General features: G+C 50.2%; 2 protein-coding genes across 5 annotated transcripts in view; both read right to left on the minus strand.

The window, feature by feature from the left end:
• Positions 1 to 230: 230 nt before the first annotated feature.
• Positions 231 to 20,407, minus strand: kiaa0319 (KIAA0319 ortholog). 2 transcript variants are annotated; one of them, XM_075466873.1, is made up of 15 exons: positions 20,279 to 20,407; positions 19,636 to 19,687; positions 18,574 to 19,151; positions 18,028 to 18,118; positions 17,697 to 17,813; positions 16,573 to 16,677; positions 14,939 to 15,080; positions 14,273 to 14,591; positions 12,510 to 12,648; positions 6,872 to 7,031; positions 3,598 to 3,755; positions 2,891 to 3,013; positions 1,836 to 1,926; positions 1,047 to 1,138; positions 231 to 970 (listed from the first exon to the last, which is right to left on the minus strand). In XM_075466873.1, the coding sequence occupies exons 2-15, from the start codon at positions 19,676 to 19,678 to the stop codon at positions 822 to 824; spliced, it is 2,307 nt and encodes a 768-aa protein (XP_075322988.1). In that variant the 5' UTR covers positions 19,679 to 19,687; positions 20,279 to 20,407; the 3' UTR covers positions 231 to 821. The 2 variants fall into 2 exon arrangements, with proteins under 2 accessions (XP_075322988.1, XP_075322986.1); XM_075466871.1 differs by having other exon boundaries at positions 20,265 to 20,407.
• A 1,482-nt stretch (positions 20,408 to 21,889) lies between these two features.
• Positions 21,890 to 26,645, minus strand: part of dennd4b (DENN/MADD domain containing 4B) — a 72,270-nt gene continuing 67,514 nt past the window's right edge. For 2 of the 3 annotated variants that reach the window (XM_075466396.1, XM_075466397.1), the window contains exon 29: positions 21,890 to 25,898. In XM_075466396.1, coding sequence (XP_075322511.1) covers positions 25,753 to 25,898 — 146 coding nt within the window. In that variant the 3' untranslated portion in view covers positions 21,890 to 25,752. The remainder of the gene's footprint in view (positions 25,899 to 26,645) is intronic. The other variant, XR_012769835.1, reaches the window with a different exon arrangement.

Genomic DNA, 26,645 nt, shown 5'->3' on the forward strand with positions numbered 1-26,645 from the left:
AGGATACAATTGGTGCTTTTGTTTTGGAAACAGGAAGTGAACCTACCCTCGTTGTAGCTAGCTTGAAACTGACGTTTTGACAGGAAATGACGATCGGCGACGTCACGTTACGTTGCATCTTGGGTAGTTGAGTATGAGTAGTAACCTCATGATGCATACCCAACATTTAGGAGAATCTAGTATGCATCCGGGAACTTCTGCTTACTCAAACTCGCATACTAACTCAGAAAGTTAGTAGGAGAAGTATGCGGTTTGGTACACAGCCCTGGTGTTGCAGACGTTCTGGTTGGATTCGTGCTTCACGCATTTTGTCAAACCAACAGGTGCCTGATTAAAAACACGGATCTGATCAGGTAAATCTGAGCTTCTGTCTCAGGAAGCACGAGTTGGAATGGCGTCTGCCGCCATTTTTTTTCAATTTGAGTGACAGCTGGTTCTGCTGGTTCTGATGACGCTCCAACAGAACCATCCCCGTCTTTGTGAGCTCATCAGTGATGTCAGCAGCCTCACAATGTGGCGGCGGCGCCCTTTAACGGCCTGCGCTGTGACATCAGCAACAGGCTCCGCCCCTGACTGAAGTCGGCCAATCAAAGGAGAGCAGGATGAGTCCCAGAAGAAAGGAGCATTATGGGATGCTGCAGCTCAGAGAGACGTGTCTCTGCGGTGCAGCAGCAGGTCGGCGGCGCCTCTGATGCGTCTCAGGGGAGGATTCTGATTGGTCCCTGCCGTCAGAGCCGCTCACAGGACCCTGAACCTGATCCAGAACCATCAGAGGGACCAACCAACCCGAGCCGTCCCCCGTGGGTCCGCGGGCCGCCCCGTCAGCCGAAGGCGTTTCCGTTGCGGGCGGCCTGGGCGCCGACCCGGTTCCTCCTGCGGTCTCGGCTGAAGACGGCGTCCTGGTCGCTGTCCAGCTCGGACTCGGACATCATGAGGCTGGAGTTGTGCTCGGTGCTGCGGTGTTTGATACCTGCACAGAGGACAGACGTCCTCAGACCACGTGTGGACGCTCGCCGTCCCGCAGCCGACCAATCGGGATCACTCACTGAATCTGGGCCTGAGCTCCACCCGCTCCTGCTCGTCCACGTTGTCCAGGATGGTGTAGCGGGTCTTCTTCCTCACTTTGGTGCGTCTCCGCCTGAACAGAAAGAACAGACGGTTACTGGGACCAGGTTCCACTGGGACCAGGTTCCACTGGGACCAGGTTCCACTGGGACCAGGTTCCTCTGGGACCAGGTTCCACTGGGACCAGGTTCCACTGGGACCAGGTTCCACTGGGACCAGGTTCCTCTGGGACCAGGTTCCACTGGGACCAGGTTCCTCTGGGACCAGGTTCCACTGGGACCAGGTTCCACTGGGACCAGGTTCCACTGGGACCAGGTTCCTCTGGGACCAGGTTCCACTGGGACCAGGTTCCTCTGGGACCAGGTTCCACTGGGACCAGGTTCCACTGGGACCAGGTTCCTCTGGGACCAGGTTCCACTGGGAACAGGTTCCACTGGGAACATACTTACATACTTCCATACTACAAGCTGCATACTACATACTACACACTCATCGATCAGACAGTATGCAGAGCGTTTACCCACAATGCATTTCGCTCCTGCCCGAGCCGAAATCAGCCGGCCTGAAGCTGATTTCTCTTAAGCTCTAAACTCTGTAAACTTTAGCAACATTTGAAACATTTTCAGGTGAGAAAGTAGTCGTTTAGATCCCCAGCGTGTTGAAAACCTGACAAAATACTGGCTGTTTACAATTTTGTTCCCACAAATTCGGCGCTACTAAAGCTAGCCGGGTTACTGGGAACAGGTTCCCAGCTGACCCGGGTCGCTCACCTGCTGCAGCAGCAGAGGAAGAACCAGCTGAGAACCAGGATGGAGACCATCAGCACGAAGCTGCTCAGGATGACGTACAGAACCCTCCAGTCTGTGGGAGAGAAAACCGGAGTCAGTGTGGTAGAGCCATCTGCACCCAGCTCTCTGAGGGCCCCAGAGAACCCCCAGAGAACCCTCAGAGAACCCCCAGAGAACCCTCAGGGAACCCTCAGAGAACCCTCAGAGAACCCCCAGAGAACCCTCAGGGAACCCTCAGAGAACCCCCAGAGAACCCCCAGAGAACCCCCAGAGAACCCTCAGAGAACCCCCAGAGAACCCTCAGAGAACCCCCAGAGAACCCTCAGAGAACCCCCAGAGAACCCTCAGAGAACCCCCAGAGAACCCTCAGGGAACCCTCAGAGAACCCCCAGAGAACCCCCAGAGAACCCTCAGAGAACCCTCAGAGAACCCCCAGAGAACCCTCAGAGAACCCCCAGAGAACCCCCAGAGAACCCCCAGGGAACCCTCAGGGAACCCTCAGAGAACCCCCAGAGAACCCTCAGAGAACCCCCAGGGAACCCTCAGGGAACCCCCAGAGAACCCCCAGAGAACCCCCAGAGAACCCCCAGGGAACCCTCAGGGAACCCCCAGGGAACCCCCAGAGAACCCTCAGGGAACCCCCAGAGAACCCCCAGAGAACCCCCAGGGAACCCTCAGGGAACCCCCAGAGAACCCCCAGGGAACCCTCAGGGAACCCCCAGGGAACCCCCAGAGAACCCCCAGGGAACCCTCAGGGAACCCCCAGAGAACCCCCAGGGAACCCTCAGGGAACCCCCAGGGAACCCCCAGAGAACCCCCAGGGAACCCCCAGGGAACCCTCAGGGAACCCTCAGGGAACCCCCAGAGAACCCTCAGAGAACCCTCAGGGAATATAACCATTTAAACATTTAGGTGCTGCTCCCCGCATGGCCACAGGATGGCGCCCCTCCCTCTAAAGTCAGAACCCTTAAAGTAATATATATATACATATTAAATAAATAAATATATGTATATGTGTAACTAAATGAAGGCGTTACCGCAGTTGCTTTCTCCGTCGCCGAGGTAACGACGAACCGGGCTCTCCGTCCAGGAGGGGTCGCAGGCGCACTGCTTGGTGATTGGATCGCACTGGCCCCGCCCCGAGCAGCGCAGCAGACACACTGAAGAAGGAAGCAGGGACTGAAACCTGGTTCTGGTTCTGAACAGGTCCCAACGGGTCCCAATGGGTCCCAAAGGGTCCCAAAGGGTCCCAACGGGTCCCAACGGGTCCCAACGGGTTCCAAAGGGTCCCAAAGGGTCCCAACGGATTCCAAAGGGTCCCAAAGGGTCCCAAAGGGTCCCAACGGGTCCCAACGGGTCCCAAAGGGTCCCAACGGGTCCCAACGGATTCCAAAGGGTCCCAAAGGGTCCCAAAGGGTCCCAACGGGTCCCAACGGATTCCAAAGGGTCCCAAAGGGTCCCAAAGGGTCCCAAAGGGTCCCAATGGGTCCCAACGGACCTGAAAGGGCCTGAAAGGGCCTGAACGGGCCTGAACGGGCCTGAAAGGGCCTGAAAGGGCCTGAACGGGCCTGAAAGGGCCTGAATGGGCCTGAAAGGGCCTGAGTGGGCCTGAACGGGCCTGAAAGGGCCTGAATGGGTCTGAAAGGGCCTGAGTGGGCCTGAACGGGCCTGAAAGGGCCTGAATGGGCCTGAATGGGCCTGAACGGGTCCAAACGGGTCCAAACGGGCCGGAGGTCCAACTTACCGACCGAGTCGACTCTCAGCACCCGGAACAGCAGGTAGTCGCTCTTCTCCCCGAGCAGCTGGCTCCTCAGCAGAGCCACCAGCCTGGAGCTGGGGAGGGGCCCCCCGGGGGCGTGTCCGGGCCCCCCGGGGCCCCGGATGGAGAAGCGCAGCACTGTGCTGCAGACACACAGACAGGAAGCGTTTGGACCTCAGAGAGGCAGCTGTTACACATCATAGATCAGACCATAGATGTGTGTAGAACGGCTCGATGTGTTGCGTCTGAGTTTAGAACGTCCGCACAGGTCGGCCATCTTACCACAGGGTGAGATGTCCGGGAGACAGTCAGACCTGAGGTAACCATAGTTACGCTAAGTGATCTGCTCTGACGCTGTTACTCTTATCTCGCAGAAATCTCCACCATTTTACACTGTTTTACAGACTAAAAGACCCTGTGCGATATTTTATTTATTCGGTCATCTGTGCAATAATTCACGTCACTACTGTGCAATATCTTTTCTATTTATGGTCAGACTATGTGCATACAATGTGTAATTAACACAAGTGTAGTGCAATATGGGCAATAACTCAACCATAGTGCTATAACTTATTTTATTTAACTCTCTTTACTTTGTATATCTTGTATAGCCTATATTCTTTTTTACACTTTGTTTTAGATTATTCTATATTAATGATATATTATATTAATTATTCTATATTATACTGTATTTTAGATTTATAGAGATCCTATGTGTGTGTTTGGAGCTACTGGGGACTTGAATCTCCCTGAGGGAGTCATCCCAAGGGGTAAATAAAGTTGAGTCATGGGGCAAAAAAACCTGAAATATTTACGTTTTTATTTAAAAAAATAAATATGGACTTCGTCTGTAGTGTGATAATTAGCTTACTACTTTGATGTTTATAATAATCTAAACGTTTAAGAATTAAGCAAGTTATGTCTTGAATGTTTGAATGTTTCACCATCAACACAATGAGAGAGCTGCCTGTGGTAAGATGGCCGCCGTCTGCGGACGTTCCACTCCGTTGCCCAGCAACGCGGACGAGACATCTAGCCATTCTATACATATCTATGATTCTATACATATCTATGATTCTATACATATCTATGGTTCTATACATATCTATGGTTCTATACATATCTATGATTCTATACATATCTATGGTTCTATACATATCTATGGTTCTATACATATCTATGATTCTATACATATCTATGGTTCTATACATATCTATGATTCTATACATATCTATGGTTCTATACATATCTATGGTTCTATACATATCTGTGATTCTATACATATCTGTGATTCTATACATATCTATGGTTCTATACATATCTATGATTCTATACATATCTATGGTTCTATACATATCTATGGTTCTATACATATCTATGATTCTATACATATCTATGGTTCTATACATATCTATGGTTCTATACATATCTATGATTCTATACATATCTATGGTTCTATACATATCTATGATTCTATACATATCTATGATTCTATACATATCTATGATTCTATACATATCTATGGTTCTATACATATCTATGATTCTATACATATCTATGGTTCTATACATATCTATGATTCTATACATATCTATGATTCTATACATATCTATGGTTCTATACATATCTGTGATTCTATACATATCTGTGATTCTATACATATCTATGATTCTATACATATCTATGGTTCTATACATATCTATGGTTCTATACATATCTATGGTTCTATACATATCTATGATTCTATACATATCTGTGATTCTATACATATCTATGATTCTATACATATCTATGATTCTATACATATCTATGGTTCTATACATATCTATGATTCTATACATATCTATGGTTCTATACATATCTATGCTTCTATACATATCAATGGTTCTATACATATCTATGGTTCTATACATATCTATGATTCTATACGTATCTGTGATTCTATACATATCTATGGTTCTATACATATCTGTGATTCTATACATATCTGTGATTCTATACGTATCTGTGATTCTATACATATCTATGGTTCTATACATATCTGTGATTCTATACATATCAATGGTTCTATACATATCTATGGTTCTATACATATCTGTGATTCTATACATATCTGTGATTCTATACATATCTATGATTCTATACATATCTATGATTCTATACGTATCTATGATTCTATACGTATCTATGATTCTATACATATCTGTGATTCTATACATATCTATGATTCTATACATATCTATGGTTCTATACATATCTATGATTCTATACATATCTATGGTTCTATACATATCTATGGTTCTATACATATCAATGGTTCTATACATATCTATGGTTCTATACATATCTATGGTTCTATACATATCTATGGTTCTATACATATCTATGGTTCTATACATATCTGTGATTCTATACATATCTGTGATTCTATACATATCTATGATTCTATACATATCTATGATTCTATACGTATCTATGATTCTATACATATCTGTGATTCTATACATATCTATGATTCTATACATATCTATGGTTCTATACATATCTATGATTCTATACATATCTATGGTTCTATACATATCTATGGTTCTATACATATCAATGGTTCTATACATATCTATGGTTCTATACATATCTATGATTCTATACGTATCTGTGATTCTATACATATCTGTGATTCTATACGTATCTGTGATTCTATACATATCTATGGTTCTATACATATCTGTGATTCTATACATATCAATGGTTCTATACATATCTATGGTTCTATACATATCTGTGATTCTATACATATCTATGGTTCTATACATATCTGTGATTCTATACATATCTGTGATTCTATACATATCTATGATTCTATACATATCTATGATTCTATACGTATCTATGATTCTATACATATCTATGATTCTATACGTATCTGTGATTCTATACATATCTATGGTTCTATACATATCTGTGATTCTATACATATCTATGGTTCTATACATATCTGTGATTCTATACATATCAATGGTTCTATACATATCTATGGTTCTATACATATCTGTGATTCTATACATATCTATGATTCTATACATATCTATGGTTCTATACATATCTATGATTCTATACATATCTATGGTTCTATACATATCTATGATTCTATACATATCTATGATTCTATACATATCTATGGTTCTATACATATCTACGATTCTATACATATCTATGGTTATCACATGTGACCCGGGGGCCCCGGTGCCCGGGGCCGTACCTGATGTGGGAGCGGCCCTGCAGCGCTCGGACCTGGACGTCCCCGTTCAGGACGTGGATCAGAGCGGCGAGCTGTCGGACCACCGTGTCCCTCTGAGCCACGCTCACCTGGGACACCGGGACCAGCATCTCCAGCTCCACCTGCTCCCCCCCGCCGGGCTCTACGGAGACAGAGGAGGGACACACTGAGACACACTGAGACACAGTGAGACAGAGGAGGGACACACTGAGACAGAGGAGGGACACACTGAGACACAGTGAGACAGAGGAGGGACACACTGAGACACAGTGAGACAGAGGGGGACACACTGAGACACAGTGAGACAGAGGAGGGACACACTGAGACACACTGAGACAGAGGAGGGACACACTGAGACACACTGAGACAGAGGAGGGACACACTGAGACACAGTGAGACAGAGGAGGGACACACTGAGACACACTGAGACAGAGGAGGGACACACTGAGACACACTGAGACAGAGGAGGGACACACTGAGACACAGTGAGACAGAGGGGGACACAGTGAGACAGAGGAGGGACACACTGAGACACAGTGAGACAGAGGGGGACACAGTGAGACACACTGAGACAGAGGAGGGACACACTGAGACACAGTGAGACAGAGGGGGACACACTGAGACACAGTGAGACAGAGGAGGGACACAGTGAGACACACTGAGACAGAGGAGGGACACACTGAGACAGAAGAGGGACACACTGAGACACAGTGAGACAGAGGGGGACACACTGAAACACACTGAGACAGAGGAGGGACACACTGAGACACACTGAGACAGAGGAGGGACACACTGAGACAGAGGAGGGACACACTGAGACACAGTGAGACAGAGGAGGGACACAGTGAGACACACTGAGACAGGGGGGGGGACACTGAGACAGAGGAGGGACACACTGAGACACACTGAGACAGAGGAGGGACACACTGAGACAGAGGAGGGACACACTGAGACAGAGGAGGGACACACTGAGACACACTGAGACAGAGGAGGGACACACTGAGACACACTGAGACAGAGGAGGAACACACTGAGACAGAGGAGGGACACACTGAGACAGAGGAGGGACACACTGAGACAGAGGGGGGACACAGTGAGACAGAGGAGGGACACACTGAGACAGAGAGGGGACACACTGAGACAGAGGGGGGACACAGTGAGACAGAGGGGGACACACTGAGACAGAGGAGGGACACAGTGAGATAGAGGAGGGACACACTGAGACAGAGGAGGGACACAGTGAGACAGAGGAGGGACACACTGAGACACACTGAGACAGAGGAGGGACACACAGACAGAGGGGGGACACTGAGACAGAGGAGGGACACAGTGAGACACACTGAGACACAGTGAGACAGAGGGGGACACACTGAGACACAGTGAGACAGAGGAGGGACACACTGAGACACACTGAGACAGAGGAGGGACACACTGAGACACACTGAGACAGAGGAGGGACACACTGAGACACAGTGAGACAGAGGAGGGACACACTGAGACACACTGAGACAGAGGAGGGACACACTGAGACACACTGAGACAGAGGAGGGACACACTGAGACACAGTGAGACAGAGGGGGACACAGTGAGACAGAGGAGGGACACACTGAGACACAGTGAGACAGAGGGGGACACAGTGAGACACACTGAGACAGAGGAGGGACACACTGAGACACAGTGAGACAGAGGGGGACACACTGAGACACAGTGAGACAGAGGAGGGACACAGTGAGACACACTGAGACAGAGGAGGGACACACTGAGACAGAAGAGGGACACACTGAGACACAGTGAGACAGAGGGGGACACACTGAAACACACTGAGACAGAGGAGGGACACAATGAGACACACTGAGACAGAGGAGGGACACACTGAGACAGAGGAGGGACACACTGAGACACAGTGAGACAGAGGAGGGACACAGTGAGACACACTGAGACAGGGGGGGGGACACTGAGACAGAGGAGGGACACACTGAGACACACTGAGACAGAGGAGGGACACACTGAGACAGAGGAGGGACACACTGAGACAGAGGAGGGACACACTGAGACACACTGAGACAGAGGAGGGACACACTGAGACACACTGAGACAGAGGAGGAACACACTGAGACAGAGGAGGGACACACTGAGACAGAGGAGGGACACACTGAGACAGAGGGGGGACACAGTGAGACAGAGGAGGGACACACTGAGACAGAGAGGGGACACACTGAGACAGAGGGGGGACACAGTGAGACAGAGGGGGACACACTGAGACAGAGGAGGGACACAGTGAGATAGAGGAGGGACACACTGAGACAGAGGAGGGACACAGTGAGACAGAGGAGGGACACACTGAGACACACTGAGACAGAGGAGGGACACACAGACAGAGGGGGGACACTGAGACAGAGGAGGGACACAGTGAGACACACTGAGACACATTGAGACAGAGGGGGGACACAGAGACAGAGGAGGGACACACTGAGACAGAGGAGGCACACAGTGAGACAGAGGAGGGACACACTGAGACAGAGGAGGGACACAGTGAGACAGAGGAGGGAGACACTGAGACAGAGGGGGGACACACTGTGACACACTGAGACAGAGGGGGGACACAGAGACAGAGGAGGGACACAGTGAGAAACACTGAGACAGAGGGGGGACACAGAGACAGAGGAGGGACACAGTGAGACACACTGAGACAGAGGGGGGACACACTGTGACACACTGAGACAGAGGGGGACACAGAGACAGAGGAGGGACACAGTGAGACACACTGAGACAGAGGGGAGAATCACTGAGACAGAGGAGGGACACACTGAGACAAAATTAGACAGAGGAGGGACACAGTGAGACACACTGAGACACACTGAGACAGAGGAGGGACACGCTGAGACACACTGAGACAGAGGAGGGACACAGTGAGACAGAGTAGGGACACACTGAGACAGAGGAGGGACACAGCGAGACAGAGGAGGGACACACTGTGACACACTGAGACAGAGGGGGGACACAGAGACAGAGGAGGGACACACTGAGACAGAGGGGGGACACAGAGACAGAGGAGGGACACAGTGAGACACACTGAGACAGAGGAGGGACACACTGAGACAGAGGGGGGGGACACAATGAGACACACTGAGACAGAGGGGGGACACAGTGAGACATAGTGAGACACACTGAGACAAAGGGGGGACACACTGAGACAGAGGAGGGCCACAGAGGAGGGACACACGGAGACAGAGGGGACACACACTGAGACACACTGAGACAGAGGGGGGACACACTGAGACACACTGAGACAGAGGGGGGACACAGTGAGACAGAAGAGGGACACACTGAGACAGAGGGGGGACACACTGAGACAGAGGAGGGACACACTGAGACAGAGGGGGGACACACTGAGACACACTGAGACAGAGGAGGGACACACTGAGACAGAGGAGGGACACACTGAGACACACTGAGACAGAGGGGGGACACACTGAGACAGAGGAGGGACACACTGAGACAGAGGGGGGACACACTGAGACACACTGAGACAGAGGAGGGACACACTGAGACAGAGGAGGGACACACTGAGACACACTGAGACACACTGAGACAGAGGGGGGACACACTGTGACACACTGAGACAGAGGGGGACACAGAGACAGAGGAGGGACACAGTGAGACACACTGAGACAGAGGGGAGAATCACTGAGACAGAGGAGGGACACACTGAGACAAAATTAGACAGAGGAGGGACACAGTGAGACACACTGAGACACACTGAGACAGAGGAGGGACACGCTGAGACACACTGAGACAGAGGAGGGACACAGTGAGACAGAGTAGGGACACACTGAGACAGAGGAGGGACACAGCGAGACAGAGGAGGGACACACTGTGACACACTGAGACAGAGGGGGGACACAGAGACAGAGGAGGGACACACTGAGACAGAGGGGGGACACAGAGACAGAGGAGGGACACAGTGAGACACACTGAGACAGAGGAGGGACACACTGAGACAGAGGGGGGGGACACAATGAGACACACTGAGACAGAGGGGGGACACAGTGAGACATAGTGAGACACACTGAGACAAAGGGGGGACACACTGAGACAGAGGAGGGCCACAGAGGAGGGACACACGGAGACAGAGGGGACACACACTGAGACACACTGAGACAGAGGGGGGACACACTGAGACACACTGAGACAGAGGGGGGACACAGTGAGACAGAAGAGGGACACACTGAGACAGAGGGGGGACACACTGAGACAGAGGAGGGACACACTGAGACAGAGGGGGGACACACTGAGACACACTGAGACAGAGGAGGGACACACTGAGACAGAGGAGGGACACACTGAGACACACTGAGACAGAGGGGGGACACACTGAGACAGAGGAGGGACACACTGAGACAGAGGGGGGACACACTGAGACACACTGAGACAGAGGAGGGACACACTGAGACAGAGGAGGGACACACTGAGACACACTGAGACAGAGGGGGGACACACTGAGACAGAGGAGGGACACACTGAGACAGAGGAGGGACACACTGAGACAGAGGAGGGACACACTGAGACACACTGAGACAGAGGAGGGACACACTGAGACACACTGAGACAGAGGGGGGACACACTGAGACAGAGGAGGGACACACTGAGACACACTGAGACAGAGGGGGGATACTAAGACAGAGGAGGGACACACTGAGACAGAGGGGGGATACTAAGACAGAGGAGGGACACACTGAGACAGAGGGGGGACACACTGAGACAGAGTGGGGGACACTGAGACAGAGGAGGGACACACTGAGACACACTGAGACAGAGGAGGGACACACTGAGACAGAGGGGGGACACACTGAGACAGAGGAGGGACACACTGAGACACACTGAGACAGAGGAGGGACACACTGAGACACACTGAGACAGAGGGGGGACACACTGAGACAGAGGAGGGACACACTGAGACACACTGAGACAGAGGGGGGATACTAAGACAGAGGAGGGACACACTGAGACAGAGGGGGGATACTAAGACAGAGGAGGGACACACTGAGACAGAGGGGGGACACACTGAGACAGAGTGGGGGACACTGAGACAGAGGAGGGACACACTGAGACACACTGAGACAGAGGAGGGACACACTGAGACAGAGGGGGGACACACTGAGACAGAGGAGGGACACACTGAGACACACTGAAACAGAGGGGGGACACAGTGAGACAGAGGGGGGACACACTGAGACAGAGGAGGGACACACTGAGACACACTGAAACAGAGAGGGGACACAGTGAGACAGAGGGGGGACACACTGAGACACACTGAGACAGAAGGGGGACACCCTGAGACAGAGGGGGGACACAGTGAGACACACTGAGACACACTGAGACAGAGCGGGGACACACTGAGACACACTGAAACAGAGGGGGGACACAGTGAGACACACTGAGACAGAGGGGGGACACAGTGAGACAGAGGGGGGACACAGTGAGACAGAGGAGGGACACACTGAGACACACTGAAACAGAGGGGGGACACAGTGAGACAGAGGAGGGACACACTGAGACACACTGAAACAGAGGGGGGACACAGTGAGACAGAGGGGGGACCCCAGCAGTTCTGACCCACCTGGTCGGACCTCCACGGTGGCCGTGGCGGAGCTGGAGCGGCCCTGGGCGTCGGTCACCCTCAGCTGGAACAGGTAGGTGCCTTCCACCAGGTCAGCCAGGTACAGAGAGGCCCGGGTCTGTGATCCGAACAGAACCGCCTGCAGAGCAGAACATCTGTGAGCCCAACAGAACCTCCCGCAGAACATCTGTGATCCGAACAGAACCACCTGCAGAGCAGAACATCTGTGAGCCCAACAGAACCGCCTGCAGAACATCTGTGATCCCAACAGAACATCTGTGAGCCCAACAGAACATCTGTGAGCCCAACAGAACATCTGTGAGCCCAACAGAACCGCCTGCAGAACATCTGTGAGCCCAACAGAACATCTGTGATCCCAACAGAACATCTGTGAGCCCAACAGAACTGCCTGCAGAGCAGAACATCTGTGATCCCAACAGAACATCTGTGAGCCCAACAGAACCGCCCACAGAGCAGAACATCTGTGATCCCAACAGAACATCTGTGAGCCCAACAGAACCGCCCACAGAGCAGAACATCTGTTAGCCCAACAGAACCGCCCACAGAGCAGAACATCTGTGAGCCCAACAGAACCGCCTGCAGAACATCTGTGAGCCCAACAGAACATCTGTGAGCCCAACAGAACCGCCTGCAGAACATCTGTGATCCGAACAGAACTGCCTGCAGAACATCTTTGAGCCCAACAGAACATCTGTGAGCCCAACAGAACCGCCCGCAGAACATCTTTGAGCCCAACAGAACATCTGTGAGCCCAACAGAACCGCCTGCAGAACATCTTTGAGCCCAACAGAACCGCCTGCAGAACATCTGTGAGCCCAACAGAACATCTGTGAGCCCAACAGAACATCTGTGAGCCCAACAGAACCGCCTGCAGAGCAGAACATCTGTGAGCCCAACAGAACCGCCTGCAGAACATCTGTGAGCCCAACAGAACCGCCTGCAGAACATCTGTGATCCGAACAGAACCGCCTGCAGAGCAGAACATCTGTTAGCCCAACAGAACATCTGTGAGCCCAACAGAACATCTGTGAGCCCAACAGAACCGCCTGCAGAACATCTGTGATCCGAACAGAACCGCCTGCAGAACAGAACATCTGTTAGCCCAACAGAACCGCCTGCAGAACATCTGTGATCCGAACAGAACCGCCTGCAGAGCAGAACATCTGTTAGCCCAACAGAACCGCCTGCAGAACAGAACATCTGTGAGCCCAACAGAACCGCCTGCAGAACATCTGTGATCCGAACAGAACCGCCCGCAGAGCAGAACATCTGTCAACCCTGAGGGTCCCACAGATGCCTCTGGTTCTGGTTCTGTCCTGGTTCTGACCTGGTTCTGGTTTTGATCTGATTCTGACCTGGTTCTGGTTTTGATCTGGTTCTGACCTGGTTCTGACCAGGTTCTGGTTTTGATCTGGTTCTGATCTGGTTCTGACCTGGTTCTGGTTTTGATCTGGTTCTGACCTGGTTCTGACCAGGTTCTGGTTTTGATCTGGTTCTGATCTGGTTCTGACCTGGTTCTGGTTTTGATTTGGTTCTGACCTGGTTCTGACCTGGTTCTCATGGTTCTGACCTGGTTCTGACCTGGTTCTCATGGTTCTGACCTGGTTCTGACCTGGTTCTGACCAGGTTCTGACCAGGTTCTGGTTTTGATTTGGTTCTGACCTGGTTCTCATGGTTCTGACCTGGTTCTGACCTGGTTCTGGTGGTCTATCTTATCTGACCCAGATCCCTGTGTGACTGACCCCGGCTGCAGGACTCTGGCTGTCCCTGGTCCACAGGTAGTGGACCTGGCTCTGGTCCCCGTCGGTCACGGAGCCCCTGAGGACCAGCGAGTTGTTGGGCAGCGTGAGGCAGTGGCTGCCGCTGGCGTGGGCGACCGGGGGCCGGCGTGGTCCCTGCAGGCTCCGCCCACCTTCCTCTATCCAGACGCTCAGCAGGGCGCTGTCTGTCGCCCCCTCCTGGTCAGACACCGTCAGTTTGAAGGTGTAGCGCCCCGCCTGGACACCCGTAACCTTAGCAACCGCCCGATCCGCCTCCTCCAGCTTCATCCCGGAAGGACCGCTGGAGAAACAAGAAGACTCAGTGAACCAATCAGAGAGACAGGAAGACTCAGTGAACCAATCAGAGAGACAGGAAGACTCAGTGAACCAATCAGAGAGACAGGAAGACTCAGGTGAACCAATCAGAGAGACAGGAAGACTCAGGTGAACCAATCAGAGAGACAGGAAGACTCAGGTGAACCTATCAGAGAGACAGGAAGACTCAGTGAACCAATCAGAGAGACAGGAAGACTCAGGTGAACCAATCAGAGAGACAGGAAGACTCAGGTGAACCTATCAGAGAGACAGGAAGACTCAGTGAACCAATCAGAGACCCCGTTCCTCAGTAAGACAAACAAGATGTCCCACCTGACCACCTCCCACCGGTAGCTGCTGACGCCACGGTCGTCGGTGCTGCCGCTGCCATCGAGCCAGACGTGGCTCAGCGGGAGAACCAGCCTCCTGTCAGGACCCACGACGGCCAGCGGACCACGGTTTGACCCCCCGACATCTGCTCAGGGAAAAGCCAGCGTTAGCTTGATTTGTTGTTACCTTGATTTATACTATATACTACATCCTGCATACTACATCCTACATACTATATACTATATACTGCATACTGTACTCTACATACTGCACACTATATACTACATACTTCCATACTACATACTACATACCGCATACTGCAAACTGCATACTACATACCGCACACTACATACTGCAATACTACATACTGCATACTACATACCGCATACTGCATACTACATACTGCATACTACATACTGCATACTATATACTGCATACTGTACTCTACATACTGCACACTATATACTACATACTTCCATACTACATACTACATACCGCATACTGCAAACTGCATTCTACATACCGCACACTACATACTGCAATACTACATACTGCATACTACATACTGCAAACTGCATTCTACATACCGCACACTACATACTGCATACTACATACTGCATACTACATACCGCACACTACATACTGCAATACTACATACTGCATACTACATACCGCATACTGCATACTACATACTATATACTATATACTGCATACTGTACTCTACATACTGCACACTATATACTACATACTTCCATACTACATACTACATACCGCATACTGCATACTACATACTGCACACTACATACTGCAATACTACATACTGCACACTACATACTGTATTTACTACATACCGCATTCTACATAATACATACTGCATTCTACATACTACATACTGCATGCTACATACCGTATTTACTACATACCGCATTCTACATAATACATACTGCATACTACATACTGCATTCTACATACTACATACTGCATGCTACATACCGTATACTACATACTGCATACTGCATACTACATACCGTATACTACATACTACATACTGCATACTACATAGTGTATACTGCATACTACATACAGCACACTACATACTGCATACTACATACTGCATACTGCATACTGCATACTACATACTACATACTGCATACTGCATACTACATACTTTCATACTACATACTGTATACTGCATACTACATACTACATACTGCATATTACATACTACATACTGCATATTACGTACTTGCATACTACATACTGCATACTATATACTTGCATATTACATACTACATATTACATACTACATACTATATACTACACACTTGCATACTACATTCTACATACTGCATACTACATACTTGCATACTACATACTTGCATACTACATACTGCATACTATATACTTGCATACTACATACTACATACTTGCATACTTGCATACTACATACTACATACTTGCATACTACATACTGCATACTGGATACTACATACTATAAACTACATACTACATGCTACCTACTATATACAGTACCTCCTGCTCAGCTCGAGACTATCCGGGCAGACAGAGACAGCAGACAGAGCGCTAACAGGAAAGGGTGACACGTGCACCGCGTTTCCTCAAGTTCATAAACGTACCTGCAGCTGGTGTGGGTGGAGGAGAAGCACCGGTGGGGTCAGAGGTCATAGCCGGAACCAGAGGCTGAGAGGCGGTCGGTGCCGCCTGAGGCGGCTTTGATGCGTCTGTAAGAGAGAAAAGTTCATTAGAGCCTGATTATCTCTGAGCCACAGTCAGCTGTTTCTTTAACAGTCGCCTTATTTCTCAGGTAACCAGGTATCAGAACCAGGTAACCAGGTATCGTAACCAGGTAACCAGGTATCAGAACCAGGTAACCAGGTAACCAGGTATCAGAACCAGGTAACCAGGTATCAGAACCAGGTAACCAGGTAACCAGGTATCGTAACCAGGTAACCAGGTATCAGAACCAGGTAACCAGGTATCAGAACCAGGTAACCAGGTATCGTAACCAGGTAACCAGGTATCGTAACCAGGTAACCAGGTATCAGAACCAGGTAACCAGGTAACCAGGTATCAGAACCAGGTAACCAGGTAACCAGGTATCAGAACCAGGTAACCAGGTATCGTAACCAGGTAACCAGTTATCAGAACCAGGTAACCAGGTATCGTAACCAGGTAACCAGGTAACTAGGTATCGTAACCAGGTAACCAGGTATCAGAACCAGGTAACCAGGTATCGTAACCAGGTAACCAGGTATCAGAACCAGGTAACCAGGTATCAGAACCAGGTAACCAGGTATCGTAACCAGGTAACCATGTAACTAGGTATCGTAACCAGGTAACCAGGTAACCAGGTATCAGAACCATGTAACCAGGTATCGTAACCAGGTAACCAGGTAACCAGGTATCAGAACCAGGTAACCAGGTATCGTAACCAGGTAACCAGGTATCGTAACCAGGTAACCAGGTATCAGAACCAGGTAACCAGGTATCGTAACCAGGTAACCAGGTATCAGAACCAGGTAACCAGGTATCAGAACCAGGTAACCAGGTATCGTAACCAGGTAACCAGTTATCAGAACCAGGTAACCAGGTATCGTAACCAGGTAACCAGGTATCGTAACCAGGTAACCAGGTAACTAGGTATCGTAACCAGGTAACCAGGTATCAGAACCAGGTAACCAGGTATCGTAACCAGGTAACCAGGTATCAGAACCAGGTAACCAGGTAACCTGTCTCTCACCTGCTGTGGGTTCGGGGGGGTCCTCAGAAACTCTGGAGGGTCCAGCGGTGACGTCCAGCTTCTGTGTGGGCAGCACCTGCTCTACAGGGTTTCCCAGAGAAGACATCAGGGGCCGACCTGCAGGAGGAGAATGATGGAGGTGATGGAGGTGATGGAGGATTCAGAGACAAAGACTCTGAAACACCTTCCAGCTCCTTTGAACGTCTGAACATGTCGACTTTACCAAAGTAAAAAATGGAACGCCTGCTGCAGCTCGGTTCTCGGTTCTGTTTGGTTCTGTTTCTACTCGAGGTTTCACTGAGATTTAAAACAGTTCTGCAGGTGCACCTACCGGGCCTCCCTGTGGTTCTGATGGCGTCGGGCTGTGCAGACGGGTTCTGATGGTGGGCGGAGTCAGTTGCAGAGGCGGTGCCGCTTTGAGTCTGTGAGAGAAACAGGAAGGTCAAAGGTCAAAGATCCAGCTGAGGCAGCAGCTGCTGAGGGAGTTCAGGAGCTTTAAAAGCTGCTAAAGATCAGAAGGAGCCAGAAACCGGGTCCTGGAGCTTCTGGGTTCTGGCCCACGGAGCCTTTAGCCGCATTTGGACAGAGTTCTAAGAACTGTCCTTCCCCAGGGGAACTGTTTCAGTCTGCATTCCCACATGAGAAATGGTCCCTAGTTCCTGAGGGCCATGGTCCCTAGTTCCTGAGGGCCGTGGTCCCTAGTTCCTGAGGGATGGGGTCCCTAGTTCCTGAGGGCCGTGGTCCCTAGTTCCTGAGGGCCATGATCTCTAGTTCCTGTATGTCCGAATGCGGGAAAAAACGGCCCCATTCCTGAAAAGGTTCTAGGAACTGCATAAAGTTCCTACAGTGGAAATGTGGCTTTTGACTCATTACTCACCGTTCTCTCCACAGCTGGATCAGGATCATCTGGATCTGGATCAGCTGGGGTTCTGGTTCTGTTCCCCCCTCGGCTCGGCTTCTCAGAAGACGCTCTGATCTGGGCCCCGCTGCCCTGCGTGGGACCAGCCGCTGCCTCTGATTGGTTGAAGCCGGCGCCCCCCCGGTCCTCCAGGCCTCCCTCTGAGTCCTCCACATCCAGCATCCCGGGGTCCCAGAAACCTCTCCGGGGCCCGTCGACCCGGGCCAGGTCCTTCAGGGCCTCCAGGTCGTCCTCCGGTGATCGCTCCAGAGACTGCAGCGCCAGCGTCGGGGACGCCCTGCGCAGGAAGGCCAGGACGGAGTCGGCGCCGGGCCGCTCCTGGGGCCGGCAGTCCGCCCCCTGCTGGCAGTTCAGGGCATAGCAGCGGCCTTTGAACAGCCACGCCAGCTCGTACCCGGGCAGCTCGCAGCACGCCGCCACGCACTGCGGCAGGGACGCCGCGTCCGGGACCCGCACGATCCCACTGCTGTGCACCGCCGGAGACACTACCGCCTCGGGAAAGGTCGCCCCCTGCCAGCACTGAGACGCCACTACAGCTGCAACACACACAGGGGCAAATAACGATTAAACTTTGAGCCCAAAGGAAGCTTCGATTCTCATTTATTCATCAATTTATTCAAACCCCTTTTGCAAAATAAAAGCCTGTGAGCAACAGACTTTGACAATAATAAAATTAATAATAAAACCTGCGTTAATGCGCGATCAAATATTTATCAGCGTTAAATAAATAACGAGTTAACTCGCCCAGCCGTAATAAATAATAAACCTACAGAAAGTGAAAGTGACACATTTACAGTTCTGTGAAAAAGAAAAGAATCGAGGTGTTGATGGTCCAATCAGACCTCAGCCTGACTGAGATGCTGTGCAGAAACCAAAGCTGCAGACCTACTCTGATGCTTTTATTATGCTCTGAGCTGTAAAATGTTGGACTTAAGTTTCAGTAACACAAAACATTTTGTTATCTGAAAGGTTATATATTAATTCTGAGGTGAATATTTGAAGGTGAAACAATGTTTTTACCTTCCAGGCCGTGAAGCAGCAGCAGGAACGCTTCCTCCCACATGGTCAGAGTCTGGAAGCAGGACACCACAGCTTCAGAAACACTCATTCATCATTATTATTTCACATAACTGCAGCGTTTCACCGTCCAACCCGGAAATGGAGTCGGTAAGGGGAGGAGCTGTGACCGTTTCAGCACCACGAAGCCGGACAGCGCCACCAGGAGCCCCGCCCAGCGGGAGGAACCGCGGAAACGCACCTTCACCTCCATCTTCACCTCACCCTAACCCACCTCCATAAACCCCTATCTTCATTAACTCAATCAGAACTACACATGTTAGACTTTAATTCGGCATATATGTGAAGCGTCCAACACGAATCCCTCCGCATCTAAAAACGGTCTAATTGTGCTGCTCACTGAATATTCCCCCGAACACACTTCTGCACTGTGAGCTGCTTCTGGACTTCATTCAATCACAACGATCCATAAAAAATAAATCTGTCAGACCGAAACACCCCGAATCACCCGTGCACGGCTGGGTAAAAATCGCTTTATATTATTTTTGAGATTTTCACATCTTCCCGCACAAAAAGTCTTAAAATTGCTTATTTTGTCAATGGACTCTGGCGTGAATTACATTTCTACCCACCTGGTCTAACCCACCTGGTGTCCCGGGTCACTGGTTCTCCTGGCCGGTCCCGGTCCACAGCGCGGGGGTCGGACTGGTTTCTGGGTGCAGTTTAATCAGCATGATGCTAAATGTGAGCGGGGACCGGTCTGCGAAAATTATGCGTCCGACATCCGGTTTGGACTTTCAGAATAAAATGACAAATTTAAAACTTCAAAATAAAACGTTTTATTATTTAATGAATTTAGATTTATTAAAGTCCCAGAGTCCTGATCCTGTTCCTGGAACCTTTAAAGTGTCCTGATCAGCAGTTCTGCAGCTTCCTGAAGCTCTCAGAGTTTCTCTTTGGACATTTCCTGCTTCTTCCCTCATCTTCAGTCCAGTCCTTGTACCTGAGCATCTTCAGAGGAATGTGTTTTTTCTTTGTTCAGCCACTTTAACTCTGAGCTGTGAAGCATTCAGGCAGGAAAAAGGCTAAATGTACCTAAACGTGAGTAATAAAACTGTTCTTTTTGCAGAAAAGTTCCAGATTAAAACACTGATGTTCAGTTAGTTAAGATTCAAATCCCACAGGACAAAAGTGAGGAAAGTTAATGCTTTTATACTGAAAAAAAGGGTCAATTATGACTAAAAGTCGCTGTTTTGCAACAAAATGAAGGAAGTGAGTCAAATCTATGAGATGGAACGGATAAAGTAAATAAATTTAAAGTCATGAAAACAAAAGATGGAGCAGCAGTCCTGATCCAGATCTCATTTCTTTACATTTTCCTTCCAAGCAGCCAGACTTTCCTGTAATATTTTACAGCGGTCTCCATCGATGGCTTTTATTTGGACATTTTCTGCGTTTTTCCCCATTTTCAGTCCAGTTTTTTCTTCATTAAGCCACTTAACTCTGAGCTATGAACCATTCAGGCAGGAAAAAGGCTCCTAACTCAAGGGATGAACCAGTGTTGTGTCCAACTCAGCAAAGAAGCCGTTTTAAACTGGATCTTTAGGCACTTTGTTCCCAGCAGCCTGTCACACATTCTCCTCCAGTGAAAGTGAAAAACAGGACTTTATATCGCCAAACAGATTTGGAGTCAGACGAGCAACAAAGAATTATTTGATTTTTTTTACATTAATTTACTCAAATAGTGGCCTAAAATGAACAGAAACAGACATTTAATTATAATTTCTTGTATTACAATTAATTTCCAACTACTTTTGTATGATTGTGACAGCATTATTAAGGATTTTATGTGGTTTTTGAAGCATTTTGGTCATGAGATACATTTTATTTCTTTATATTTTGCATCCAAGCAGCTTAAGTGATCTTCAGCAACAGTTTCAACACTTTCTGAAGGTTTTTCAAAGTTTTTATTTGGACATTTTCTGCTTTTTTCCCCATTTTCAGTCCAGTTTTTTCTTCATTAAGCCACTTAACTCTGAGCTCTGAACCATTCAGGCAGGAAAAAGGCTCCTAACTCAAGGGATGAACCAGTGTTGTGTCCAACTGAGCAAAGAAGCCGTTTTAAATGTTTAAATGTAAAATCAGAAGTTTCTGATTATTCAGATTAATTTCTGCACTTTAATCACAGACTTCTTCAGAGTTTGAGGGAAAACTTTTGGATAAAAACGGAAAATAAATGAGAAAAAAAATCACAGCAGCAGTTTCACTAAATCTTTTATTTTTGTGTTTTCTTAAAAAACAAACATTTACAACTGAACTCACAGCCAAATATAAATTACAACAGCAAACACAACCGTGTGGTTTAAATACACTCGTCTGTTCTGCTCAATAAAACCTGCAGACTCAGCAGATTCCTTCAGAAGCTGCTTTAAAATACACAAGCAGGGAAACAGCAGAGTTCCTGCTGCACACGTGCACACACACACACACACACACACACACACACACACACACACACACAGGATCCAGTGCATCATGATCGGTTCAGTTTGAATCGGTTATTGAACAGGAAACGAGGCGGAGCGGCTGCTGAAGTTAAAGTTCCTAAAACTGACATCTTTGCCTTTAGCTCCTCCCACCTGTGATGTCACAGGAGGAGGAACCAGGAAGTTCCAGGGATTTCACACAAAGAGACGAGGAGAGGAGACGAGGAGACAAAGAGACGAGGAGAGGAACATCTGGAAGAAATGACTTTAAATCAGTGTTCAAACTGCAGAAGAGGAGAAACTAAAGTTAACTTTAGTTAACTCAGTTAACTAAAGCTGAGCTAACTGAGTTAACTCAGAGCTAACTGAGCTAACTCTGAGCTAACTGAGTTAACTCTGAGCTAACTGAGCTAACTCTGAGCTAACTCCAAGCTAACTGAGTTAACTCTGAGCTAACTGAGCTAACTCAGAGCTAACTCTGCTAACTCTAAGCTAACTGAGCTAACTCAGAGCTAACTCAGAGCTAACTGAGTTAACTCTGAGCTAACTCTGAGCTAACTGTGCTAACTCTGACCTAACTGAGCTAACTCAGAGCTAACTCTGCTAACTCTGACCTAACTGAGCTAACTCAGAGCTAACTCTGCTAACTCTAAGCTAACTGAGCTAACTCAGAGCTAACTCAGAGCTAACTCTGCTAACTCTGAGCGAACTCGGAGCTAACTATGAGCTAACTGAGTTAACTCTGAGCTAACTCTGACCTAACTGAGCTAACTCTGACCTAACTCCAAGCTAACTGAGCTAACTCTAAGCTAACTGAGCTAACTCTGAGCTAACTGAGTTAACTCTGAGCTAACTCTGAGCTAACTCTGCTAACTCCAAGCTAACTCTGAGCTAACTCTGAGCTAACTCTGAGCTAACTGAGTTAACTCAGAGCTAACTCTGCTAACTCTGAGCTAACTCCAAGCTAACTGAGTTAACTCTGAGCTAACTGTGCTAACTCTGACCTAACTGAGCTAACTCAGAGCTAACTCTGCTAACTACAAGCTAACTCTAAGCTAACTCAGAGCTAACTCTGAGCTAACTCTGCTAACTCCGAGCTAACTCTGAGCTAACTGAGTTAACTCTGAGCTAACTCTGCTAACTCTGACCTAACTGAGCTAACTCAGAGCTAACTGAGCTAACTCTGACCTAACTCTGCTAACTCTGAGCTAACTCTGAGATAACTCAGAGCTAACTCTGCTAACTCCAAGCTAACTGAGCTAACTCTGAGCTAACTCTGAGCTAACTCTGAGCTAACTCTGAGCTAACTGAGTGAAAAACTGAAACTGAACTTGATTGTGTCGCCTTCTCTTGGCTTCACGTCATCATTGGATCCATCTGAATGTCTTTAAGTCCCAGACTTCCCATGATGCGTCCAGTTAAAGGAACAGTCTGCGGTACTTTTCACTCTGAACATTAAACGCAGGTCGGAGCAGCCTGGTGGTGCCGAGTCCGGCAGCTTCTGAAAGAAGATCCCGGTGGGAGCAGGACGCTGTGAGGGTCGGTGCTTTGTGGGTTCTGGGCTGCAGGCGGGAGGAACATCTGGGGAACATCTGTTGGGTTCAAGCATCAGAACTCAGCTGACGTCTGCAGCAGCAACACAGGAGCCGCCTTCCCAAACCTCTGAGGGCTGCAGGGACGCCGGGAGGTGGAGGGAACCCCGCCTTCCTGTGGAGGGTACCCCGCCTTCCTGTGGAGGGAACCCCACCTTTCTGTGGAGGGAACCCCGCCTTCCTGTGGAGGGAACCCCGCCTTCCTGTGGAGGGAACCCCACCTTCCTGTGGAGGGTACCCCGCCTTTCTGTGGAGGGAACCCCGCCTTCCTGTGGAGGGAACCCCACCTTCCTGTGGAGGGAACCCCGCCTTTCTGTGGAGGGAACCCCGCCTTTCTGTGGAGGGAACCCCGCCTTCCTGTGGAGGGAACCCCGCCTTCCTGTGGAGGGAACCCCGCCTTCCTGTGGAGGGAACCCCGCCTTCCTGTGGAGGGAACCCCACCTTCCTGTGGAGGGAACCCCACCTTTCTGTGGAGGGAACCCCGCCTTCCTGTGGAGGGAACCCCGCCTTCCTGTGGAGGGAACCCCACCTTCCTGTGGAGGGAACCCCACCTTTCTGTGGAGGGAACCCCGCCTTTCTGTGGAGGGAACCCCGCCTTCCTGTGGAGGGAACCCCGCCTTTCTGTGGAGGGAACCCCGCCTTTCTGTGGAGGGAACCCCGCCTTCCTGTGGAGGGAACCCCGCCTTCCTGTGGAGGGAACCCCACCTTCCTGTGGAGGGAACCCCGCCTTTCTGTGGATGCTTCCAGAAACAGCTGCAGCTGCTGGGGGCTGAAAACGTTTGACATGCTGAAGCGCTCAAAGCAAGGTTCATCTGAGCGGGAACTCTGAGGGGGAACTCTGAGCGGGAACTCTGAGGGGGAACTCTGAGGGGGAACTCTGAGGGGGAACTCAGAGGGGGAACTCTGAGGGGGAACTCAGAGGGGGAACTCTGAGGGGGAACTCTGAGGGGGAACTCTGAGGGGGAACTCAGAGGGGGAACTCTGAGGGGGAACTCTGAGCGGGAACTCAGAGGGGGAACTCTGAGGGGGAACTCTGAGGGGGAACTCTGAGCGGGAACTCTGAGGGGGAACTCAGAGGGGGAACTCAGAGGGGGAACTCTGAGGGGGAACTCTGAGCGGGAACTCAGAGCGGGAACTCAGAGGGGGAACTCTGAGGGGGAACTCTGAGCGGGAACTCTGAGCGGGAACTCTGAGGGGGAACTCTGAGGGGGAACTCTGAGCGGGAACTCAGAGGGGGAACTCTGAGGGGGAACTCTGAGCGGGAACTCTGAGCGGGAACTCTGAGGGGGAACTCTGAGGGGGAACTCTGAGCGGGAACTCAGAGGGGGAACTCTGAGGGGGAACTCTGAGGGGGAACTCAGAGGGGGAACTCTGAGGGGGAACTCTGAGCGGGAACTCTGAGCGGGAACTCTGAGGGGGAACTCTGAGGGGGAACTCTGAGGGGGAACTCTGAGGGGGAACTCTGAGCGGGAACTCAGAGGGGGAACTCTGAGGGGGAACTCTGAGCGGGAACTCAGAGGGGGGACTCTGAGGGGGAACTCTGAGGGGGAACTCTGAGGGGGAACTCTGAGCGGGAACTCTGAGCGGGAACTCTGAGGGGGAACTCTGAGCGGGAACTCAGAGCGGGAACTCTGAGGGGGAACTCTGAGGGGGAACTCTGAGCGGGAACTCTGAGGGGGAACTCTGAGCGGGAACTCTGAGGGGGAACTCTGAGGGGGAACTCTGAGCGGGAACTCTTGTTGTGTATTTTAAAGCAGGACAAAGCACTCAGACGCGGCCGGTCCGTCTGCACATGCATGAAGCTCCGCCTCCTGACAGCAGATCGTGGTCGGCTCCTCTGGGCCGGCGCTCCACCTTCAGCCCGCCCGCTGCTGCCGGACGGCGTTCGGGATCTGTGATGGAGGCGAGCGGCGGCTGGTTGAGCGTCCCCCCCACATCCACCAGGAGGCGGCGGGAGGTGGAGGACAGCGGGGGGAGGCGGCGGGAGGTGGAGGACAGCGGGGGGAGGCGGCGGGGGTCCTCCCAGAGGGTCCCGGGCCCCCTCAGCACTCCAGAGGCGGGTGGAAGCTGCGCCTGCAGTCCACAGCTTTGGGGCTGGGCGGCTGCGCCCGCCTCCTGCGCAGCTCCTCGCGCCCCAGAGCGCCGCTGAGCCGCGAGTACGCCGCCTTGTACTTCTTATCGAAGGCCGCTGCAGGAGGAGAAACCAGAGAGGATCAGCAGGTCAGTTTGTGTCGGTGTTACGGTGAGTTACAGCGCAGAGCGTCCCCCGGACACGTGGAGCCTCAGCACGGCTCAGGACACCTTAAAGGGACAGTTCTCCTCCTTAAAGGGACAGTTCGCCTCTTTAAAGGGACAGTTCGCCTCCTTAAAGGGACAGTTCGCCTCTTTAAAGGGACAGTTCTCTTTAAAGGGACAGTTCTCCTCTTTAAAGGGACAGTTCTCCTCTTTAAAGGGACAGTTCGCCTCTTTAAAGGGACAGTTCTCCTCTTTAAAGGGACAGTTCTCCTCTTTAAAGGGACAGTTCTCCTCTTTAAAGGGACAGTTCTCTTTAAAGGGACAGTTCTCCTCTTTAAAGGGACAGTTCTCTTTAAAGGGACAGTTCTCCTCTTTAAAGGGACAGTTCTCCTCTTTAAAGGGACAGTTCGTCTCTTTAAAGGGACAGTTCTCCTCTTTAAAGGGACAGTTCTCCTCTTTAAAGGGACAGTTCGCCTCTTTAAAGGGACAGTTCGCCTCTTTAAAGGGACAGTTCTCCTCTTTAAAGGGACAGTTCTCCTCTTTAAAGGGACAGTTCTCCTCTTTAAAGGGACAGTTCTCTTTAAAGGGACAGTTCTCCTCTTTAAAGGGACAGTTCACCTCTTTAAAGGGACAGTTCTCCTCTTTAAAGGGACAGTTCTCCTCTTTAAAGGGACAGTTCGCCTCTTTAAAGGGACAGTTC

Source organism: Odontesthes bonariensis, chromosome 5 (assembly GCF_027942865.1).
Source record: "Odontesthes bonariensis isolate fOdoBon6 chromosome 5, fOdoBon6.hap1, whole genome shotgun sequence".
NCBI classification, from domain to species: Eukaryota; Metazoa; Chordata; class Actinopteri; order Atheriniformes; family Atherinopsidae; genus Odontesthes; species Odontesthes bonariensis.

Excerpts from the sequence above, each read along its gene's own strand:
- kiaa0319 (XM_075466873.1), bottom strand. The coding sequence starts at position 19,678 with ATGTGGGAGGAAGCGTTCCTGCTGCTGCTTCACGGCCTGGAAG. Across the intron at positions 16,678-17,696 it reads CCCCCCCGAACCCACAGCAG|ACGCATCAAAGCCGCCTCAG; the intron begins GTGAGAGACAGG and ends TCTCTCTTACAG. Across the intron at positions 1,927-2,890 it reads CGACGGAGAAAGCAACTGCG|ACTGGAGGGTTCTGTACGTC; the intron begins GTAACGCCTTCA and ends TCTCTCCCACAG.